The following is a 25,358-nucleotide window of genomic DNA, read 5'->3' on the forward strand; positions in this document are numbered from 1 at the left end:
AGAAACGATCATGATTAACAATAATGAGGAAAACACTATTTGTAATTTACAGTTATGGCCCCAAAAAACAATTTTTATTTTATACGTTTAAATAACAATTTTTTTAATTAACAATTGAAGTTCATGAGATTTACACTTAAAGACTTATTCCTAAAAAATGGGAGAGAGACTGAGTGAGTCTACTATACCAAATGCTAATTGACAGCCTAAATAACAGTTTAATAACATAATTGTTTTTTTCTTGAAAATTTAATAACGTAATTGAATTCCAGCAAAAACGAAAAAAAGAAAAATAACATCTTACCCTCCTCACCTCACGGTCGCACACACAATTCACACCTTCAAGTCCAGCTAGACCCAAGGCTAAGGGTGACCCATACAAGTGACAACAGCGGGTAACGCAATCAATACTCGCAGAGAATTTACGTGTCCGAGTTTATATTTTTATTATTTTTGGACTATTTTTATTATTCTTCCATTTACAAAGACAAAAAGAAGGAAGGAGCATTCATCTTAAGTGGAAGAAGGAAAAGACCCTGAAACAGAAAAGAAAACTCAACAACACTCTCAGATCCGAAATCTCTCTCTCTCTCTCCCTCTATCTCTTTCCCAGATCTCTTAGATAACACATTCGGATCTCGGATTTCGAATTCGGACTATCCAATTCGCCTCCCGAATCACGGGATATCTATCCGGTGATTGATCGCCTACTGCTAGGTTTGCTTCCCATTCGGATCGGATTGAGCTTTCCCGGAGCTTCACCACGGACCCAATCATGAATCCCTTCTCCTCCGGAACGCGCCTGAGGTAATCCACGGAACCCTTGCCATTTTCATCTTATCAGATCAGTCTTTCAAATTCAAATACGAATCAATACGTACTTCAATTATATCAAATTTGGTTCATTTCATTGCTTTTCTTTCAAAGATTCCGGAAGAGTCATCGTCGTAGCGTATTTTGGGGTCCATGTAGTTGAAATTAGTGGTTTATGATTTGATTGTATCAATTTTAGTTAGTCTGGTCCATTTAGTTGGAGCTGCTTGCCTTCCAGCTTTTTTTTGGTGCCTTGCCTTATGGTGAGATGTGCGTAGGGCTTCGCTTCTCAAATAGGGTGTGGTTAGTTGCAATTAGCCAAGTAAATGGTGAAATGTGTGAACTTGCGATTTACTCGAAGTAGCTATTTGCATTGTTCTCTTGTAAAAAGAGTGACCTCCATTTGCACATTGTAAATAACACATTGTTAGAGAAATATGGTTTCTCTTAACACGGTTAGAGACTCATGATGTAGCTTGGTAGAGGGATTTCCTGGTACTCTGAGGGTTCAATTTAGTGTCACCAAATTGGGGTTGCAGTTTTGAAGGTATGCCAAGAGGTTCTACAGGGTGATCATGTGCCACTAGGGAACTGTTTGCTATTCTGAATTATTGGTTGCGATCCTAAAGCAATGTTGATAGTGTTAGCTATGCAACTGGGTGCGTGATAGATTCCAACTGATTTTCTGGAAGGGTATATGAATTGGGATTTTAGAGTTCAAACTTATTTCAGCTTCCACCTTATCTCCATTTACAAAATAGTAAATAGTAGCCCTTATTGATCCTCCTTTCATACTAGTTCATTTTTAGAAAGCTTGCAAGAAATGGAATTGACACATGAACACAACAGGCAGCTGAAGTTAATGACCTTTAGTCCATGATGGTTTAATGTTCAGGGATTTGATTTACGCTATCAAAAACTGCTCATACATTTTAGAAATTGGGATTGTCTGGTTGTATTTACCTGAGTTGAGATCAAATATTCAAATCCTGTAGAAGGAATTTTTTTTAGTATCTCACAAGCTATATAGTTGCCAAATCATAAGATTTTTTTTTTGTTTCACTTTTCGGAACCATGAATTTTGTGCAAGGAACTTCGTATGGTTTATGACTGATATACCTTTCTCGATGATAAGTTATCATAATGTTAGTATATTTTCTTTCACAGGATATGGTTGATAGACAAATAATTAAATCGATCATGTATATTATGTTATGTGGTATGTACTTACTGTTTCAATTCAGGGACATGATTCGGGCTATACGTGCTTGCAAAACTGCGGCAGAGGAACGTGCTGTTGTAAGAAAAGAGTGTGCTGCTATTCGTGCTGCCATAAATGAAAATGACCAAGACTACAGGCATCGTAACCTGGCTAAGCTCATGTTCATCCACATGCTGGGTTATCCCACACATTTTGGTCAAATGGAGTGCTTGAAGTTGATTGCATCTGCTGGTTTTCCTGAGAAGAGAATAGGGTATCTTGGCCTCATGCTGCTTCTTGATGAAAGACAAGAAGTTCTTATGTTGGTTACAAACTCGTTGAAACAGTATCCAATTCTTAGATGACTATTCACTTGAATAAGCATTGCTTTTTTCCTGTCACTTTCTTTTACCCTCTGTCTACTTTAAATAAACAATTTTGTCAATGATATAATAATCTCACAACACGAGTTTAGATCTATGTTTCCTTGTAGCAACCTTAACTTATGTGTAGAGATCTAAATCACACAAACCAGTATATTGTGGGACTTGCTCTTTGTGCTTTGGGAAATATTTGTTCAGCAGAAATGGCCCGTGATCTTGCACCAGAAGTGGAAAGATTGCTGCAATTTCGAGATCCAAATATCCGGAAGAAAGTGAGTTTTCACTAATATTTTTGTCATGGATCTTTGGCCCAATATTTGTTGCTTTCGATGAATGCATTATATCTAAGTCTCATGATACACGAAAAGATGGAATGGGGGGAGAAAGAGGACTATTCTAAGCCTTGAGGATAATTTTACCATTAAGGAAGGCAATGACAATGTTAATCTTCGATCTCTCAGTTTCTCAAACCCCCCTTTAGAAAAATGAATAATCTATGGGTACTGGCCCAAAAATAATTGCATGTGTGCCTTATTTTTTCATGACACTATCAAATCATGTCACTACTAGGTTTAAGAATCTATTGTAAAGTTCCATTTCTGTAGTGCATTCCTTGATTGAACTCAAGGCTTTAGGCCTTTTATTGTACTTGAAATGATTTTCATACATATTCTTTTGTTCACATAGCCAACAAAGAATAACAAAGAAAATTGAAATAGTACAACCCTTGCATTTAAAATCACTCCAGGCAGGTTATTTCTGTTTGAATGAGAAAACTCTATTAAGCATCAATGTTCTACGAACCTTTCTTCTTATGCAGGAAAGAAGCAAAAGTGTTTCGTGTTAGGTTATGAACTATGTTTTTTTGTTAATATGTTTATATTAGTTCTTATGGTCTACAAACACTTGAATTATCTGTTCATTATGTTTCTGCTGCAGACCAACTTTTTTGCTGCAATAGTCTGCTTTTGGAAGTAGTTTTGGCAATTTTTTTTATCCTTCTCATCGCTAATAAAATGCTTTTGTTGGAAGTTTTACTGAAATATTTATCTTCAAATTTGAATTTCTTCTTCAGAAGTAGGTTGATTCTTAATTAGTCAATTCGAGATTTGTTCTCTGCTTATCATCTTTGCTGGTGGTTTTCCTTTCATTGTTAAGAACAGAAACCAATATAAATGTTTCAATTTGACATTTGGAGTTTGTTGGGTGGATATTACCGTTGGACATCTTTTCCAAATTGTGTTCGATGATGTGGCATATATCTTTTATTTGGATACATAATTTGTCATTAATGAATCTTTCATTGTTGTAAGTTGACTGTATTCACTGTTGAATATAGGCAGCATTGTGCTCAATAAGGATTATAAAGAAAGTCCCTGAGCTGGCGGAAAATTTTATTAGTCCTGCTGCTGCCTTACTTAAAGAAAAGCATCATGGCGTTTTGATAACAGGAGTTCAACTTTGTACAGATCTTTGTAAAGTCAGTGAAGAAGCCCTTGAACATTTTAGAAAGGTAACTTGACTACAGCCTATTTTAGATCATGTCTATAGTTTTAAAAAGATACAATGGTTCTGTGCAGAAAATGGAGTTTATAGGCATTATAATTGTTGTCATTGTGCTTTAAGCTTTTCTAAACTATCAAATAGGCTATTGATGTGTTTGTGCTAACTGGATTGTGCATACTAGCATGCATACCTTGGAAAATGCACAAAATGTCCATATTGTAGACTATAGATACCGGAATACAAGGTTTCTCCACATGTTGATTCCTTGAGTAAGATAGTAAGCCGTGCTTCTGAAAGTGTGGTGTATACTGTATACATGGTTAAAATTTATAATCCATCCTTAAGCTTTACCAATGATCAGTTATCATCTTACAGAATTGAATCTACATCAATGATTTTGGTAGCAGATCTAAATTTTGTATGGTGAATTCTCGTTAAATTTAAAAATGTGCACGCTTTTAGCTGTTGTATGTAATGAACGCTCCTATATACAGTTGTTCAATATTTGAGTGTATTGTTTTAAGACATTTACGGAAAAATTAACTGATATACTATTCAATCTTTGATTGTGGTCAGTTTATGTTGTAACAATTGATCTTACTTGTTAATGCAGAAGTGCACAGAGGGTTTGGTCAAAACTCTAAAGGATGTAGTGAACAGTCCATATGCCCCTGAGTATGACATTGCTGGGATAACGGATCCTTTCCTCCATATTAGACTGCTAAAGCTTTTGCGTGTGTTGGGTCAAGGAGATGCAGATGCTAGTGATTGTATGAATGACATACTTGCCCAGGTAAGTTGCTACATAGTTTATCTTATGTCTTCTTCGCTCATATAAATAAAAAAATCTTATTTATACTTGCTATTAGTCAGTGCATACTTATATAATTTTTAGTGATTACTGCTTTAAAAATATTAAGCTTCAACCTCACCTGTAAACAATTTTCAAGCTCGCTAATTATAAGTTGCATAGACTCAGAAGTCATGATTGCTTTCAAAGTACTACTTTTGCAATAAATTTCATATTGCATTCCCGCTGTGAGAACTGTGAAAAACTATCACATGCATTTACTCCATGCTTTTGCAGTATCTTTTGCCATTAAATAAGATTATAAGATTTATTATATACCGTTTGTTTTTTATTTGTTAACTAAATAATTATTCCCACGACTCTTAACTTAATTACCTTTTTGTGTGTATTGTGTAAGTATTGATACTGGTGTCACATATTCCATGGTTGTCTAGGCAAGTGCATCACAAAGAGATGGGTAAAAAATAGCTTCGTAATCTTCTAAGTTACCTCCCTCAGGCCCCTTGTTTCATATAGTCTAACTGACCATGACTTCAAGATGATGGCTCTTTTGAGTACATTGTGTCTTTTCAAACCCCTTAAAAATTAAAGTTGTGCCTGCCTCACACATAAGTTCTCAACATGCATATAGTTTTAGTTACCTTTTTTTCACATTATTAATATTTATTCAAATTAGTTTTTCAAGTACTTCTTGTTTCTTCTATATGCACTTTGTTTATGATTATTTCTGATTATTATTCTTTGAGGCTATTTTTCAGAGGCATTTATTTTGTAATTTGACAAGTTGCTTTCTCATTTCTTTCTAAAATTGACTGTTATTTCTTTTCCTAGGTGGCGACGAAAACCGAGTCAAACAAAAATGCAGGGAATGCAATTCTATATGAATGTGTAGGAACTATCATGAGCATTGAAGATAATGGTGGCTTACGTGTGCTTGCCATCAATATCTTAGGAAGATTCTTATCGAATCGTGACAACAATATCAGGTTTGTTTATAATAATTTAACCTGGGCATGCCTTTATTGTCTGTTGAGAGATTATTTGTAAAACGGCTCCATTGAGTCCTGTATCTATTATAGAACTACCTCTTTCTACTTCTGGGATTAAGTTGAAACGTTTTACAATTTATGATGGTGTCTTGCTTAAGAGGCCATGTTGATGGGTGCTATTTTTGCTAACTCATTGCTATATTTTTATGTAAACATCTGTTTCTTTTAAGCATAGCTGTTGACTCGATTGTGTCATAGTGCATGGCCTTGGGAAATGCGAGCTAGTATATACGATAACCTTGTTATGCATATCTAGTATTGGCATTATATGCTATGCATCTGTCCTACTGTTGGATCTTGAATCCGATGAGAGGGAAATAAAAAAAAAGTCTTAGGCCTTGAATGCCTCAACCTGATAATTGCATACTAGTACTACCTGCTTAAGTGTAATTTGGCTGCAGGAATGCACTGATACGCTATCATTTTTTCATAATGCAATAAGGATAGGAGGATATTTGCATGACTAATATGATTATTTCATAATGCAAAAGTTTTCCACCATGTCAGTGGTTTTCCAACTGTGGTAATTGCTTGTATATTAACCTTTGGTGCATAGGGATTCTCAACTTGGCTTATCTAATAACCCAAAAGCCTTACTGTTTGTGGTGAAAGCAAACTGCTGACATGCAGCACAGAATTCTTTTTTTTTTGGAGAAAAATTGATAAATCAATATTGAAGCTTTGTCATCATTTTGGCCTTATTATGTTCTTAATCAGCTCTTTGCCAGTTTCCGTTAATTCATAATAATACCTCAGTCTTTTACCCCTTCCAGATATGTTGCATTAAACATGCTGATGAGGGCAATTACAGTTGATGCTCAAGCTGTGCAGAGGCATCGGGCAACTATCTTGGAATGTGTAAAGGTATATTGTTTTATCGTGTTTAATTTGATTCAGGAGTGTAAAAAAGGTCGCTGAGTTGTTCTTGCCCGATGAGAATTAAAGAAGTCCTCTTTTCCCAATAAGCTTTTATTGCAATGCCTTATTATTCGACTTTGCTTTTTGATAAGTGCAAGAACTGAGTGTACTAGTGCACAACTTGAAAATCTTATGACTTTACTTTTCTCCTTTCAGGATTCAGATGCTTCAATTCGGAAAAGGGCCCTTGAACTTGTTTATGTTCTTGTGAATGAGAGCAATGTGAAACCTCTAACAAAAGAGCTCATTGACTATTTGGAAGTAAGTGATCAAGACTTCAAGGGTGATCTTACTGCGAAAATTTGCTCCATTGTCGCTAAGTAAGTTATGCAGTTCAAGAATTTAAATTGGATTGCTTTTTTGTTTTGTTTTGTTTCTTTAAGGAATCTGAGAATCTCTACTGGATTTCCTCATATATTCTATAATTAGTAATCGAAATAAGTAATAGTGGTGATGCTAGTGTGTGCACAATAATTGATGCTGCATGGATAACTTGTCTAACCGCCAGAGATTGCAGTTGACTAACCTACAGTGGTTGTTGCCATCATAAATTATTTCTGTACTTTGGGGGCTTCAGCAGTTGCTTCTTCTTCTGAGCAAGGCAGTTTTGCATGTGGGGATGGGATCCATCTATATGTTGCGCTTACCATATATGTAACCCTTGTGTTTTGGTTGCAGTCTTCTTCTTGCCATAGATGTTTACTTGTTCTCTGACATTTAGCACAGGACCTTTATTTTATTTGGGAGGGGTGGGGTTGTGATGCTGTTCAATATGTAGGATTATTTAGCAATGAAAAATCTCAAGATTTGGTTATAATTTGTTTTAGCAACTGTTAGTTGATGAACATTTGCTCTCTGGCGCTTTAGGTTTTCCCCCGAGAAGATTTGGTACATTGATCAGATGCTCAAGGTTCTCTCTGAGGTATAAATCTAAATGAAATACTAATCAGTCTTAATTAAGTTGTATCTCTGGTGGTTTTCCATCTTGCACATTTATTTTTTGGCATGTTATATAAATCTTCCACTTGTTGAAATTTTCATTTACTTTATGGATATTTCTGCAATCCTTGACCTGGAATTTTGTGGTTATTCATTTGAGCTATCTTTCAGCCTATTAAATGGTTCAATTTATTTCAAAGAAGTACTGATCTTTATGCTGTGCTTAGTAGGCTGGAAATTTTGTAAAAGATGAAGTATGGCATGCAGTTATTGTTGTGATAAGCAATGCTTCTGATCTCCATGGTTATACAGTCAGGGCATTGTACAGAACATTCCAAACATCAATTGAACAGGTGATCATCATTATCCTTCGATAGAATTAATTCTCAATTCAAAATCCCCATCATTTTGAGTATCTAGGCTGCATGTCATTGATGTTTTTAGAGTATAATTTTCTGTCCAGGAAAGTCTTGTTCGAGTAGCAGTTTGGTGTATTGGAGAATATGGTGACATGTTGGTAAACAATGTTGGCATGCTCGATATAGAGGATCCAATAACAGTGAGTGCTCCTTTCCATGTGTTTCATTCATCTGACCTTTCTGCAGTCTCTTTCATTTATATGAAATTCCTGTGGCCATCTGCCATTTCTATTTATTGAAAAAGCTTAACACCCTGTGGTATGCATGATATATGAGCTTTTTGTGGTTTTCTTTCTTTGCATTATTCCTGTGGTCATTTTTCACTGCATTATTTCAATGGTCAAAAAAATCTGTGCATGTTGTGCAGTATTATAATTAGTTGAAATAGTGGTTCAATATCTGAAGCTATTATAAAATGAAGAACTTTTCAGCAAAGTGTTTTCTTAAAATTTTCAAGAATAGGAGATTTAAACATGTAAAGTAAAATAAGTCATTTTCTGATGTGAAGTGATGACATAGTGAAACATTTCATTCAAAAGTTTGTGTTTTGGACCTAATAGATTGTATCCTTTTATGTTATCTTTGAAAGTTTCCTGACAAATTGTTTTTCTTTTACTAGGTAACAGAGTCTGATGCTGTGGATGTTATAGAGATCGCAATTAAGCACCATACCTCAGATCTCACTACCAAAGCAATGGCTATGATTGCTCTGCTAAAGCTATCTTCACGTTTCCCGTCTTGTTCAGAGTATGCTATTTTTGTAAAAAAATTGTATTGAAGTTTATTGCATTTTTCTGCAATAAATGTCAACTTCTGTTATAAATATAAATCTTGTTATCCTCTTAGCTCTTCTTATGACACAAAGCATGATTGTCCTTTGAATGGCATATGTAGGAGGATCAAAGATATAGTTGTTCAATACAAAGGAAGCCTTGTGCTTGAATTGCAGCAAAGATCCATCGAATTGAACTCTATTATTGCGAAGCATCAGAATATTAGGTATGCAGGTTTAAGAAGTTAAAACTAATTTTGAAAAACTTGAGTTTCCCATATTCTATTCGCTCTCCCTTTTCTCCCCATGCTGTGAGAAGATTTTCATATATAAAATATATATATATATATATATATATATATATGTATCTGAATGCTGACGGATGAGTTTTGTGCAGATCTGCACTGGTTGAAAGAATGCCAGTTTTGGATGAGGCAACTTTCATGGCAAGGAGGGATGGTTCTATACCAGCTACTACTGTTTCTAGTCCTTCTGGTGCTTCAATCAATCTACCAAATGGAATTGCCAAACCTTCTGCAGCTCCTCTAGTGGATTTACTTGACCTAAGTTCAGATGATGTGCCAGCACCTAGCTCCTCTGGTGGTGATTTTCTTCAGGATCTTCTTGGTGTTGATTTGTCACCAGCTTCTAAACAACCAGGTTAGTTTTGGGAAACATTATGTCATACTTTTGTCATAAACAAGGCCAAAAAAGTTGAAATTGAAATTTTCTATTCTGTGCATGCCGTGCAGGAGCATATGTAAGCCCACTTAGATCTAACTTTCTATCTAATTTTCTAAAGTTGGGTTAGGTGTTCCCAACTTCCTATCTAGTTTGAAAATGACATAATATCCATAACTAGTCACTTTTTCCTGTTTTTTTTTTTTTTTTCTTAATACTCTTGAGTGCATTGAATGGAGAAGACTTGATTCTACCAACCTCAATGCTTCATGCTAGTCTTTAAAAGTTGATTTAGTCCTATTAATGCTCTAAGAGCAAGTTTTGTGGAATCTAGTTAAATAGTAATGCTTCAGCAACCCATCATTGAATGTAATATATAAAATTGCTTCTGTTTCTTCATGTGGTGATATCAGGAAGAATTTATATATGGATTTGAATTGTTTTTGTGTTCCATTATAGATAATTTTGCTATAGACAAGGGAAAGAAAGTACTTGCATGATTTCTCGTCTCAACCCACATATATTGTTTGTGATGTTCTTTTAGGTGTAAATCATTCTCCAACAAATGGCACCAATGCTCTACTGGATCTCTTGTCTATTGGTACACCTACACAAAGCAGCCCATCTTTGCCTGATATGTTATCCTCCACTCAAGATAACAAAACACCTGTTTCACCATTAGAGGGACTATCATCTCCATCTGTTTCAAATTCTACACAAGCCACTTCTTCAGCAGGAGCTGCTCCTGTGATTGATTTATTGGACGGCCTTGCTGCCAACCCACTAAGACTTGGTAAAATTTTAGTTACACTGAGAAGTTAATTTTGCAGATATGATTGGTTAATGTAGTGATAGCTTTCTTTTCTGTAAACAGATAACAATGGCCCAGCTTATCCATCTGTCGTGGCATTTGAGAGCAGCAACTTGAAGATAGTTTTCAACTTCTCGAAGCTGCCTGGAAATCCACAAACAACATCGATAGAGGCTACATTCACTAACTTGTCAACTAATGTCTATACAGATTTTATTTTTCAGGCAGCCGTTCCAAAGGTAACATTAATCACTATAATTTCTGTATCGTTCTTTCTTTTAAGTTTGTCTGTTCTCAGGTGGTTTAGGTGCAAGTTGAATGTCTCTTCTCAAATTTAGAGAACTTAATAACTTGAACCTTGCCTCAGTAGACGTGTTCATGCATGATAAGTGTTTGAGGACCTGAGTTGTCCTGTATAGATTCCCACACTCCTACCCACAAAATTCTTTAGTGCTGTGCCTGTGCTATTGTATTCCTCTAATGATTAGTGACTATTTAAAGTTTTCCCGGTTTTTAGTTTAAATCTTAGAGGTTCTCATGTACTAAGTTTATTGGTCGTTAACTTCAACTTGCAGTTCTCATTTTTCTCTGTGCTTGCAATTTACAGTTTCTTCAACTGCACTTAGATCCAGCTAGCAGCAATACTCTTCCCGCAAGTGGTAATGGGTCCATCACACAAACTTTGAGAGTTACCAATAGCCAACATGGGAAGGTATCTGAATGTCTATATATGTGCCTAGTTTAGGGTCTGAACTTGACTGCATGGCATAAGAAAGCAATTCATTTCCGCTAAATTTGTTTTAATCAATTTCACCTATTGAGAGTTACCTGCCAACAATTTTTCTTTCTAGTTTAGTTATGCTTTTTTCTTCTTATCTACCCCCACCCGCCCAAAAAAAAAAGTGTTATCTTGTGAGCATTTACCATTTCAATGATTTCATGGTACTTTTTGTGGCCATGCCATAGTCATGTCGGTATGTGCATTTCTCTTCTAAAGAGGATGTCTCAAGTATGAATCCTTTTTCCAAATGCTACACCTCATGGAAAAAAAAAAATTATAATGATTCTCGGTGTAGATTATTAATCCATTTAAGGCTTTTAAGTGATTTGCTAAAATAAAACATAGCTACCTCTCACTAGGGTTTGGTCTAGTTTAGATTTACTATCCAGTCTATTTTTCTTACTTCAGTGAGGATAGTTCGTATCGATGCATAAAGAATGTGTAGGAGTGATATAAATCTAATAATATATAATATTGTTAGTGTTATATTTATGTCTATCTCCTTTTTATAACCTCAACCCAACAAAAGTTTAGCCCAATGACAGATCCATTAAGAGCTGATTGTTTATTTATTTTGGCTGAACTATATCTTTGGCCGTCTTTTCTTTTTTCCCCCTCATATTTTGGTGGATGTAGTGGATGGTTACAAAATTTACATCTTTTCAGAAATCTCTTGTGATGCGCATAAGGATAGCTTACAAGATGAACAACAAAGATATGTTGGAGGAAGGACAAATCAACAATTTTCCTCAGGGTTTATGAGGTTGAGTAGTTTTCATAGATGGTAAAGATGGTGATTCACTCACAAGTCACTGTTTTTCTTCTCACTGTCCATGATGTCAGTGCAGTCATTTATTTTTATTGTTCAATTTGGGGGACTGATTTTGCTTAGAGTATGGGATTTTATCCAAGGGCTCCTCACCTCCCCTTCCCGCATTTTTCTTCCCCTTGTAGGTGGTTTTATGTACATTATTACAAATTATTCCTGTACGAAATTGTGGGAATTAAATTTTGCTTTCGATGCACAAAGAGGAGGGAGCTCGTGTCATGTTGAGATCTTGAGGCTGTTCCTACTTTTTTCAGTTTCGATTTGCTCGCTAGCCTTTGTTTGAGATTATAGTTGTTGTTGGAATCTAATTGAATGCAAATCAGATATATGGTATATCCAATTCGCTTTGATGTAACAATTTTCTTCAATGTCATTAATGTAAGCTTATTTTGTTTGTTGTTTCTTTTTCCATGTACATCCATTTGTTAAGGTAATCTTGTTATTTCATTTCCTCACAGAAGTTGTCATGAGATATAATTATTCGAAAGCCATTCTAGCTGTGTTTCTGTCTCGGTCACCTCCCAACTTTATTTTCTCTCATCTTTTTCGTTAATTAAAAAAATAGAAAATAAAATTATTACAGACCAGTAGTCCAATTGTTCATAGCACCATCTCTCTCTCTCTCTCTCTCACCATCTTTTTCGTTGTTGAGCCTTATCTTCACCAACTTATTCAGTCAAAGATATTTGGTATAGCGATTTTAATCAAAGATATTTGGTATGGCAATTTTAATAATATACTGATTTATATGGTTATTACTTTTTTATTCGTAGCCACATGCAATGGCCTTGGATTCTCCCCCCCAAATTGCCATAAATATTAAATGCATGATCTGTTCCCTGTTAAACACTTAAAACTCTCTCTCTCCCTGTATATATATATATATATATATATATATATATATTTGCTTCAGAAGATGGTATTATCTGTTATGTTTTGACTTTTTGGGTCAGCCTTGCTTGCATCTTGTGGAGTTAGTATTATTGTGATCATAAACGTACCGACTACCGATGCATCACTTGGCTTTTTGTGCTTATTTGATGGCGTTTTGCTCCTGATAGTGATTGTATATCTAATTTGCAACATCATATTATATAACCTTATACAAATAACAAATAATGATGTGGGCTACAAAATAATCACCACTAACCCCAACTTCGCATCCGATGGTCCCTCTGACATCAAGTTGTTCTAATATCGTGCATTCTATTGTAGTAATCACCAACTCAACCCATCTGATTCCTAGGTACGTTTCCAAATGTTAATTCATTTTCCATGAAAAACTTGGAATTGTACACCACTGCCCCAGAACATAATAATTTGATCTTCCATTGTCAATGGTCTTTTAGGTATTAAAAAGTTATAGAGGCTTCTAATGAGAGATGCCACATTATTAGAATCACAGATTGGAGCACACTCCTGTCTGCTTCCTCTATTTTATGACCCCACAATCCACTGGCTCTCTCCTTGTCAACGTTTCAATTCTACCACGCACCTCTCAAATCCTCTCATCACAAGAGTCCCTCAAATCCCTTTTCACGATCCCACCACCATGTCCATCCCAAAAAAAGGGATTCCATAACCAGATCAAAAGAAGAGCAAAGAAGAGAATTTTAGCAAAAAAGCAAAATTCTAGAGAAACCCAAAGCAGCCAAAAAGTAACATTTTGATATGACTTCACTGTATTCATACAACTATGCATGTTAAAAGCACCTGTTTTTCTTTTTCTCTTTTTTTTCTTTTTCTTTTTCTTTTTCTTTTTCTTTTTCTTTTTCTTTTTCTTTTTCTTTCTCCTTCGGTGTAAATGAAGAAATAAATAACATGGTTTGGTGGGATACCATACTAAAAAAAAAAACAGAATGTTTCAAATTCTTTGGGAGGTTGGGGTTACTAGTTTATTATCAACCCAACATGTGAATTGTACAGGCGAACGAAGCTGTGCATCTAATATTTAGGAACTGTGGCAAAAGCTGAGCTGGGTAGCATTAACACCCTAAGTATAAGGCTAAAGTTTGAGGTAAAGTAAAAGCATTTGCCAAAGTCACATAAGCATGGAGTTTTACTGAAAAGATAAAGCACATTGCCACTTGCCATCAAGTAATAGAACACGAGCTGCATCATGCATGCAGTAAAGGAATAATATTCTAGTAGAAAGCAAAGGCCGAAAAATCCTCTGTGGAAAAAATTAAATAGTTTCATTGATATAATGAAGAAAGTACATGTACAGTAAATAACTTCATGTACCATGAGATCTATCACTCCATGGCAAACCTACTGTAACAGAGGAAGTGGCCGTGTGGGTTTCTGAGGAACTTGAAAATTTGCCCTTCTTAGGCCATAGCCAAATTTTGGAAACAGAAAAGCTTTCACCTTTACTTCCAATGTTAATTTTCTTCCCCTCAGCATCACCATCAATGTTGGAATTCCCAATTTGCCCAACTCTCCCTTTCACAAGCCTCACACTATCACCAGATCCACCGCCACCTGCTCTTTTGGGTCTCAAAGCCACCTGCAACTCTAAATCAGCAACCACATATTGGTATGATCCCATTGAGTAACATCTCCTTGCATCCAAATTACTACTACTGGTCTCTCCCTCTGCTCTTTCTACTACTCCTCCTCCTCCTCCTCCTCCACCTCCCCCATCATTTGTATTTCTAAATTTGCCAAGTCTCACTGAAAATACCTTCTTCTCTCCAACAATCTCATGCTCTGCAGACTTTTGACCAGAAAGAACCCCACTTCCTCCATTGCCTGAAGAGCCATCTTCTTCCCTTGGATCATCAAAATCAAAGACTGGGTTTTCAATGGCAATCCCTGGAGTGTATAGGGTCCCTCTACAAAGAGGGCAAGTTGAATTAGACAGTAACCATGTGTCTATGCAATCAATGTGAAAAGCATGGCTACATATGGGGAGCAATCTCAACTGGTCCTTTTCAGAAAATTCACACAGACAAACTGGACAATCAAATGGTTCTTTCAGACCCCTTATCTCTTTATAAAGGAACACAGGGAGAGCATCTATAAAAGCTTGATCTAACCCAGAATCATGAAGATGGAAGAGTTGTTGCAATTGTCTCTGGAAAACTTCAGACCCGGACATTTCTGGGTATCTATTGGACTCAGAAACTGATGAAGATCTATGCTTTATGAGATATCTAACAAGCAAGTGAAGGATACCGGATACAAAAAATATAACAGCTAGAATAATTATGATGAAAAGAATTGCTGGGCTTATTTTATTGCCAGAGGATGATGGTGATGGGTTTGAATGTTTTTGGTAGTCACTATATGGCAGTGAAGGAGAAGAGGAAGGAGGAGAAGAAGAGGAAAGTGATCGAGATTGAAGATGGCTACTAAGAAAACCATTTCTTTGCCTGGTTTGAGCTTGATTCCAAGACATTTTAGAATAGTGGCACAATAAATTCACCATCACTTATACGACTTTCTTAAACCCAAACACACACTTTCACCTTTTTGTAAGCTCGAGAAATAAGCTTCCTTGCTTGCATTTAGATCAAACCCAACTCATAGTCTCATACTTTGAAGCAAAACAAGCAATAGGCACATTTATTCTTGCATTCTCAAGAAACCCAATTTAGTTTTAGTCAACAATGTGACAAATAAAAAGGAAATATCTTTGACCCAGATTTCCAATTTAGACAATAGCTTTCTTTATAGAAGGCTAACATTGGTACCAGAAACACCACCTCTCTATGTTTTCTTGCTTTGACATGAAACCAAGATATACTGGTGTGCAGTGCACGAATGTAAACAAAGAACTCATTTTAGAGTTTGTCCAGTTCGCAGTGTACCTACCTCAAGTTCTGGGAAATCTGCCATTAATGGAGCCCCTTTGTCATGTGCTTGACGACTGACGAGTCTTGTCTTGTTAAACAGTGTTGCAGTGAGAGAGAAAAAAAAAAGAACCCTAACAAATTATACGGGCAGTACTCATTGAGAGGGGTTTTAATTTCTTTATATTGGGTGTGGCCGAAGAAATTTTAGTACTAGGCTCGTAGGTTCCAAGGAGCAGAACCGAGGGTAAAAATGTCCATTTATGGCATGATGGCAGAGCCTAGTTTTGGGTAGTGCCAATTTTCTTGTACACAATCTTGAATTTGCCAATTTATTGTGCAAGTTTGGGCTTTGTTTGGGACCTTTGGGTTTGGTAACTTGGGTTGGTTAGCCTACCCAGATGGCTCCAATTTTGTGTCCAAAAGTAGTTGGCCCATGAACCTTTGGTTGTCTGATTTCAAGATCTTGAAATGGGCTCAAAAGCCCATTAAGCACATGCACACTTCATGTGCGGATGTTCTTGAGAGTTTTTAAATGTTGCTAAGATTTTAGAGTGAAATATCAGGCATATGCTATTGACATGGTGGCTCATTCCATCATTTTCCTTCTATCTCCAAAGTATAAGGAAGGGATAAGAACAAGCTAGCAGTTGGAGGAAAAATTATAGGGTATAACCGATATACTGTCATGTGGTATAACCAATCTAATGTGTAAGAGTATTATTTGACTATGTGTTTATATTAGTAGGGTATAATATTAATAACATCCACCCATATTATATGATTATGAGAGACACTATCCACTTAGGGTTTTCTTGTATTTTGGAGAGTTTCCAATTTTCATGGATGAAATGATCATGATGTTAATAATTATAAACCCCCTAGTTAGAGATAAAATCTCTCATAACCTCCACCCAAAATCTAACTCTCTTATAACCCCCAATCTTACACTTAATATTTTCCTAAACCCCCTAGTCAACTAATACCCAGTCAACTTTGACTCCCCATATTTTAATTTTCCAGTTTTACCCCTTTTGTTTTATTTTCATTTTCAGCCAACTAATACTCTCTCTCTCTCTCTCCTATCTGTTGCCTCTCTCCCCTCTGCGTCTCTCTCTCTCTCCCCGCTGCTGTCGCCTGCGCGTGCGCCGCCGTCTGGCGACGGTTGCCGGCGAGACCGGTCCCATCAGACTCGCATCTCCTTCCTCTTCCTCCCTATGCCCTCCACGTGCCGTTAAACTAAACGTCGACGCCAGATCGCCACGACTACGATCGGTGGTGCTCGCCGGCGATCTGCCTTTTTCGACGGAGTTGGAATGCCGGACTACCCAAGTCTTCTTCCTCTCGACGTCCTGAGCACGATGGTATGCTCGGATTCTCCATCCGATCAGCCACGGCGGCAGATCGATGCCACAAAGGCCGCGGCTTCTCCGCCGGCGATCTGCCTTTTTCGGCGGAGTTGGAATGCCAAACCACCCAAGCCTTCTTCCTCTCGACGTCCTGAGCACGATGGTGTGCTCGGATTTTCCATCTGATCAGCCACGGCGGCAGATCGAAGCCACAAAGGCCGCGGCTTCTCCGCCGGCGATCTGGCTTTTCCGGCAGCCATTTCCGTCGAGTCAGGTACTAATATTCTTCTCCTCATTGTACTCTTCAATGCTATGTGTTTGGATTGGACCAATTGCTGATGAATCAAAAAACCCCAAATCGAACCTCATTGTGTGTTGTTGTAACTGTGTATAGGGAACTTTAAGCCTACATTTATTGATTAAACAGTTTCAGTTCGTGAAACAGTTTCAGCTCGTGAAACAGTTTCAGCTCGTGAAACAGTTTCAGCTCATGAAACAGTTTCAGCTCGTGAAACATGAGTTTTAAATGAATTTTGAATGAAATTATGGTTCTGAAATATGATAAATCAAATTTGCATGTAGAAACAGATCGAGGCAGTGGCGACTGTCGTGTACTCGTCGCGCGTGAGATGATCGGACGACGTTGTATTGTTGGCTACTCCTCTCATCTCAATGGCTTATTGTATTGTTATTATTTTTTTTTTATAAGGTTGCTGTGTTCTTTTTAGTGAAACGGAATTCAGTAAAGGTGTAACTGTTTTAGTGAAGTGTAATTGTTTTAGTAAAGGTGTAATTGTTTTTTAATTAAGGTGTAATTGCATTTTAGTCGAGGTGTAATTGTTTCATCACTTAATTCAGTTTCAGTAAGTGAATTCATAACTGAATTCTTCAATTTAGTGTAACTGAATTTCTGAAATTCAGTTTCAGTGTAATTGAATTCTTGAAATTCAGTTTCAGTGTAACTGAATTTTTGAAATTCAGTTTTAGTGTAATGGAATTCAATTTCAGTGTTTGATTTTAGTTTTAGTGAAATATTGAGTTTTAGCAAAAACTTCAATTTCAAAAAAAAAAAAAAAAACAGTTTCACCAAAATACAGTTACAGTGACGTCAGCATGTGTCAGCATGCGTCAGCGCGCGTCAGAAGGGTAATTTAGGATTATAAGTTTTAGGGGGTTTTGAAAGAGTTTCTAGATGGGTGGGGGTTTAGACAAATTTTTTTGGTGAGTAGGGTGTTTAAAATTAGGCACTAATGATCATGTAGACCTCAGCCAATTGATTTTCACTTTTAACATTTTGAATTATATATATATATATATGTAGATATTAGCCCTCCCTGATCTTTGATTTCTAACTGAAACCTTTTGAAAATGAAATGATCGATCAATACATGCATATATGGCTGGAAATGAAGGTTGTGTGGTGGTAGCCGGTAGGCCATGGAATACATGTTGTTTGGTCTGACAAGTGCATATATTAGTATGATTTTTGCCAAACACTTCTTAACTGGTACATGTATACTACATACCATGAGATGGTGGCTTAAATATTGTAGAGCTTCTCCTCCTTTAAATTAAGTGACAAACATGGACTGGTTGTCCTTTGTGTACAGATGTCTCAGATCTGAATTAATGTTTGTTCATGGACAGTTTGTTTTCACTTTACATATACAAGTCACTCTTCTTTAATTTGGACGCAGTTAGATGCAAGAATCACGTACATCACATGCGCTGGAAACAAAGCAATTTTATTGCAAGCAACATTTAGGAATAATGTTCCATTGAACTTTTAACTATAAAATGTGAACAAAAAAAAAAAAAAAAAACAAAGAAGAAAGGAATTGCGAACAACTCAATTGGCCCATTTATCAGCACCTAATTAACACACTTTAAAATTTGCTTCGGTGGTATTAGAAACACTGATAGTTATCCTAATTTTATAAATCTCAACATGAAGGAATTCTGGTGGATATTTCAACCTACAGATGGGAGTCGACCCCAACTTGCCAACTACTTTAGAAGGTTCTTAATTTCATTACATATTCCATAAATATAGTATAAATGTATAAATGGATTTGTTTACTTAATTTCTCAGTGACTTGTTGACTGGGGAACAAAATTAGTCTCATAACTCATAAGTCAGAATCTCTATCTCTCTCTTTCATAAGTATATATACATAAACTATTCTCAATAGCTAGCACTACATTTTTACACATACCCAAGCATCCATTCATTCCGATTAACAACCAAAAGTGAATTATAGAAACTTCACATACAATAGCAATATTATTATTATATATATGGATTTGAGAGATTATATATCTTTTTTTTTTGTTTTTTTTCAAATGAGAGATTATATATCCAAGCCAAAAGCTCCAATTCCAAAATATTCATATATACGTGTACTTAGTGCATTATTATGCCTCAAATATTTCACATATATGCATGTGAGGTATTCATTAAAAAAGTTTGGAAGAGATTTTTCTTGCAACATTGCTCTCAAATTTTGGAAAATTCACACTTAAAAAATGTGAAGCAAAATCAATTTAATTAATACTTCACATGAATTACTGAAAACATTATTTCCTTGAATTCTAACACCCCCTTGATATATAAATATTAAAAGACCCTACTCAAAGAACCATCATAATTAACCATCATTAGAAGAAAGAAACATACATTTTAGTATATTTTTACGAGGACATAATAATATTGAAGATCGAAATGCATGCATCGATACAATTAGCTAGCTAGCTAGGCAAAGGTAGGCTAGACAATTAATTCATAGTTTGTAAATCTTGGAAAGCGCTTGCAAAACATTAACTTGCAACCTCAAATGCAATATGTAATCCGCCGTCTGAAGAAAAAGCCGGTCTGCCTCCAACCCTCTCCCTCCCGGAATCAGCATTTGCAGCTTCTTCACTTTCACTTGGACCGACGTACTCGACCTCCCACGACCACTCACCGCCCTCTGCCTCCTCCGCCGCCACTTCATCCTCATCTTCATCTTAGAAGAAGAAGACGACGACCCTTTAGGTTTCAACCCATCCAGAGATTTCATTGTAGTCCAACTCCAAAGAAATATGTAATGTATATATGGTTAATATATGTAACACAAAGCTAGCTAGCTAGGCAATACCCAAATGGCCAAAAAGCATAGGAAACTGGGTAGTCTTTGTGAATGATATTGATGAATTGGAAAATATAGAAATATAGAATGGTGTTCTAAGTTCTTAAGAGATCTAAGTTGTAGCAAGCAAACCAAAGCAAATGAGAAATGAATGGTGAAGGGATGAGAGGGCTATAAATGATGGGAAGCTAGCTAGCTGAGCTCTACTAGCTAGGGAAGGTTGTGACTTGTGAAGGAGTGTTAATGGCTAGGACGGACGGGCCAATGGGCCATGTGAGCCGAGCCATTAATGTTTTTTTTGTGCTACCTCTTTGGCATTTTGGCTTTTACACCAATCAATGAATGAAAATATTAAAAATTAAAAAATAATAATAAGTTCATAAGCTAGTCCTTTCTTCAATTTTCTCTCACTAGCACAATTTTGTTGTCGTTTTGCCATATCAGGCCATCAGGTGTGGGCCCCCGGCCCAATTTGCTTACCTTTCAAAGACCCACACACGTGTCTGACAGCTTTCTCGCACGCTCACGCCGGCCACTACTAACTCTACTGCTTAAACTTCTCGTTACCATATCCGTCCTCGTAACCCGAATCCCGACAGTTGCCCTCTCCGCACGTGCCGGGATCGGATCCTCTACGTCATCGTCACCCTTTTATTCATGAACCGGCATCCGACGACTGAAACTCCATCATGGGTTTTGATTTCACCTGGGCCCCACCACAGGAATTATAAGGTTACACGTGCGAGTGTTTAGTGTTTTCCAACTGGGTTCCACGAGAGCCTGTGACGTGATCAAAATCAAATCTTGGAGGGATGGCCCACTCGCTAATAACAACTTGGGAACGAGGTTTTAACCGTTGGATTTAGACTTTTAGTGATATGATTTATTATTCTTCATCGTACAATATTTGCTAAGTGAAAAATAAATAGCTTTTATTGTCTTGTAATGAATAATGATAATGTGTTGGCTGGCAAGAGTGGAATGGATTGGAATTGAAATTTAACAAATTTGAATGGATAATGATATCAAGTGGGGGGTTTAACTGTAACGTGGTTGGACCCAATAAGGCATATATGCTTCCTCCTCATCGATCTTCTTAATTTATTTTCCAAATTTACTATATATGCATGGTAGATGAGGAAACATAATGTTATGTGAGAAACGATATTTTTCTTCTTTAGGTGATGATGATTGAAAGTTGAATCAACCATGAATGAGAGCATAATGGTATGGGCACGATTTTGCCAACTGGTCCTATATATGTTGCTAATAATGAGACTGCAATAATTTTGCATAACATGCATATTAATAATTTTTGGAAAAAGTTTGGATCATACTATTGCAATTGGGAATTTGGAAATCTATTTTTTATTTGGTTTAATTATCGATTTACCATCCAAAATTGTAACTCATTCCCACTTTACCACCTGAAAGTTTTTTTGTCCCAGATTACCACCTGTAACTTACATCCGTGTCCCATTTTACCTTGTTCCGTCAACAATTCCGTTAATGCTGACGATCTGGCCGTTAATGCTGACGTGGCGCGCTAGATGTGCGCCACGTGTCACATCTTTTTTTTTTTTTCGCATTTTTTTATTTTTTTTTATAAACTTTGAAAATTAATTAAAAATAGCTCCGAGCTCAGAAAAATACACGAAAAATTCCTACGGACTTGTCTTGACTAGCACTAATTTACTATAAGGTTAAATTACCAATTTGCCCTCTAAAATTTTTCAAAAAAATTAGAAAGTCCAAATTTATTTCTAAAAAATTAAAATAAATTTTCCTCTATTAAATAAATTCTAGAAAAAATTCTAGAATTTTCGTAAACTCTTGGACAAATTCTCAAAAATATTTTGAAAAATTACCAAAAGCTTGTTTTAGAGAATTATTTCGAGACTTTACAGAAATTTTAGAATTTTTCTAGAATTTATTTTATAGGGAATTTTATTTTTCTCTAAGACCGAGAGGTCTTTTGGGTAGCAAGTGTTTACGAGAAAGGTATTGTTAGTTTTTAGAAGACTAACGGTGCAGACCTCATATTTTTTGGAGTTCGGGAGATTATTTTATGAATTTTTAAAGAGTCTAGAGTATTTTAATTTTCTAGAAATAAATTTGGACTTTCCAAATTTTTTGAAAATTTTTAGAGGGAAAATTGGCATTTTGACCCCATAGTAAATTAGTACTAGTTAAGACAAGTCGGTAGGAATTTTCCGTGTATTTTTCTAAGTTCGGAGCTATTTTTAATTAATTTTCAAAGTTTATAAAAATAGAAAAATCAAAAAAATCAAAAAATACAAAAAACTTGTGACACGTGGCGCACATCCAGCGCGCCACGTCAGCATTAACGGAATTGTTGACGAAACAAGGTAAAATGGGACACGGATGTAAGTTATAGGTGGTAATCTGGGACAAAAAAACTTTCAGGTGGTAAAGTGGGAATGAGTTACAATTTTGGGTGGTAAATCGATAATTAAGCCTTTTTATTTTATATGTAAAGAGTAATATTTTTTATTAGATAATTGACATGTTATGTTTAATAATGGAATTAATCAAGCTGTAATTTAAAGTGAGGGGGCCAAATTTTATAATTCAATTATATCTGAAAATCAATAAATTAATGAGGAGAAATTGAAGTACAAATGCAACCAATACAAAGAAGGATACAAATTAAGAAAATATAAATTTTAACCTGCTTGGAATTTATTATATCTTGGAAGATAAATTAATAAGAAGAACAATAATTAAGTTTCATGGTTTGTATTCCGAGAGAGCTACTGGGAACCAGAAAGCAAGGTATGTACTATTACTTATTGTTGGATAAGTCAAACCAAACCCTTCTCAACTTTTTGGAAAATGTCTAACATTATAATTACAAATTGTCTAATTGTTGGTATAGGTGATCGAAGAGGCCGGCCAATTAATTAACTTAATCTCAAACCAAACATAGATTAGAGTATATGATCTAAATTAATCTATTTGAACTTCAATCTCTTTTGTATGTCTGCTAGCTATCAATCATATATTTTACCAACAAACCTCTTATATATTCTGGCTTCACTTTGTAATGTTACAATAATTTTTTTAAAAACTAAAGTGGGTAAGGAAATAAGATAGGGGTGAGAATATAAGCACTCAAAGAAAAATTAAAAAAATTATTGTGTATTATGTAACAAGATATTGATTTAAGTGTGAATGGATAGTACCAAAGCTAAACCCTACCTAGCTAATTAACCCTATAGAAATTAAGTTGGCAATTTTAGGGTGAATCCCCATGGAATATGGATTGCATAAAAAGAAACATAGATGAAAAGACGAATTGGCAGAGAAGCTACTTACTTTAGGTATGAGCTAAAGGTTAGAGGTCCCCTACATGCGGCCTGGGAAATTTCCAGTGTTTCAAGAGGACATTGAACCCACGCCATGTGAGCTATATGATGATGACATTGCCAGATGTATCTTAATATTACATGGTGTGCATAACAGACACATACACGTACCTTCATATGCATTAATGCGCGCTGTTCATCATTCAAATTAATTTTAAAGCTAGCTTGGCATTTTGTGATCATCTATATGTATGCCCGTACATGTAGATTTTTTTTGATATGTATATATCAATTGGCTCGTGGGGTGAGTTAATGCACACAATGTGGGGTGAAGCAAATGATGGGAAGAAATCATATGTATTGTCGATCGCATAAGCTAATAATTAATTAAACATATATGCATGCTTGCTGGCAATGGGGTCTTAAAATGCAACAAAACTAACAGTTGGAAATAGATCTTTTAATTTGTTTATTTTGATATATTACTTTACTTTTAATCTAAACTGATGATAATAATGTATAATTGGTAGGCATGTTCTTTATACTTGAAATAACCATTTGATGCTGGCTCGTTTGCTCAATCGAGATGCTACAAATAAAAGTTTTGTTTAACAAGATTTTAATAACCAACGACATATGCAGGCGTGTTGTCGCCAACGCCTAATTAAGGTGAAGCATGATTAATCAACTGAAAAGCTGTTCAAGATTAAAAAGTCACAAAAAGGTAGGGGAAAAGCTGGCTTTGACTTGCTTTTGTGGAGGTTGCATGCATGGGTAGTAAAGGGCCAAGATCGGTCCGTCCAATCAACTCACCCTACATTAATCCATATGCATCTTGACCATAGCTACGTAAATATAAGCTAGGATGGAGTTAGCTGAGAGAGCACAATATATAATCCCCCTAAATCAGTACATATCAAGTAGTCTAAATTTTTGGTTCAATACTTCAAGGTGAGAAGTGTCTTAATTAATTTGAAGCATTTCATCACATAGGTTTGCCCCACCTTTTAAGTAAAAAATCAATATAGTTAAGACTAATAACCCAAATTTGACAGGGAAATCAATGAGAATTAACAACTAGATCAAACTAATTGATCAAGATTTTATTACTAAATAAAAGTGTGAATATATATGCACATAGTTCGATTAAATTGATAGTCTGACAACATGAAATTTACGTAACAAAAAATATAAATAATAGACACTGACATGTTCACCTCAAATTAGGTTACAGATCAAAATTGGAAGTGGACATATGCATACAGAGTCACATGCACAGACGCACTGAGATGGGGACTTGATCGATCCTATTCTCATATTTATAAGATAGGAGTCTTTAGCAACCATATGATGATGATTCATGAGCGGGGTGGGGTAAGAGTATAGTAGAGCTGGGCATAGCTAGTGGCTTAGAGTGGTACGTGGAGGGTTTGAAAAGAGTTAAGTTTGTCTATCTATCTCTAGCAAGCTCTAGGAAGCTATAGCTAGCTGGTGCGTGTGAGATGGTTGAAAGTTAGCCAAAAGTGTTAAAATATAACTGTAACATCATATAGTATATCAAATTATAATAAGTGTACTATTTTTTAAGAGTATCTTTTATAATTCAGAATTTTAAATATAATAATTATACTTATATTATAATTTAAATAAATAAATAATACCATATTAACATGTTACATTGGTGGGTTCTTAATTAGCTGGACCTGACGAATTGTGGTGGGAACGGAACGCACATGGTTGCACATGTCGATGATCGACTACTCCGTTGTTTGTTGTGAATGAACCCCTGAGACCCCGCCAAGTTGGTTTGCGATTTTGTTACCCCAACGGGCAATCCCCAAA

At 35.8% G+C, this 25,358-nt stretch overlaps 2 protein-coding genes and 1 pseudogene across 2 annotated transcripts; 1 reads left to right on the plus strand and 2 right to left on the minus strand.

Annotated features, from left to right (window-relative positions):
• The first annotated feature begins 494 nt into the window (after nt 1-494).
• Nucleotides 495-12,316, plus strand: LOC147295010 (AP-1 complex subunit gamma-2-like). Its single transcript, XM_086232767.1, has 18 exons — nt 495-807; nt 2,058-2,360; nt 2,528-2,669; nt 3,737-3,910; nt 4,517-4,696; nt 5,546-5,700; nt 6,537-6,627; nt 6,838-7,001; nt 7,549-7,603; nt 7,851-7,973; nt 8,084-8,179; nt 8,659-8,786; nt 8,934-9,038; nt 9,209-9,471; nt 10,037-10,285; nt 10,367-10,542; nt 10,911-11,015; nt 11,751-12,316. The coding sequence occupies exons 1-18, from the start codon at nt 776-778 to the stop codon at nt 11,844-11,846; spliced, it is 2,637 nt and encodes an 878-aa protein (XP_086088893.1). The 5' UTR covers nt 495-775; the 3' UTR covers nt 11,847-12,316.
• Nucleotides 12,317-14,087: 1,771 nt separating this feature from the next.
• LOC147295011 (RING-H2 finger protein ATL46 pseudogene) lies at nt 14,088-15,959 on the minus strand (annotated as a pseudogene).
• Nucleotides 15,960-19,707: 3,748 nt separating this feature from the next.
• LOC147295012 (uncharacterized) lies at nt 19,708-20,448 on the minus strand. Its single transcript, XM_086233978.1, has one exon. The coding sequence runs from the start codon at nt 20,116-20,118 to the stop codon at nt 19,840-19,842; it is 279 nt and encodes a 92-aa protein (XP_086090104.1). The 5' UTR covers nt 20,119-20,448; the 3' UTR covers nt 19,708-19,839.
• Between the last annotated feature and the right edge of the window lie 4,910 nt (nt 20,449-25,358).

The sequence above is a fragment of the Dryas octopetala genome, chromosome 2 (genome assembly GCF_963921425.1).
Source record: "Dryas octopetala chromosome 2, drDryOcto1.1, whole genome shotgun sequence".
NCBI lineage: Eukaryota > Viridiplantae > Streptophyta > Magnoliopsida > Rosales > Rosaceae > Dryas > Dryas octopetala.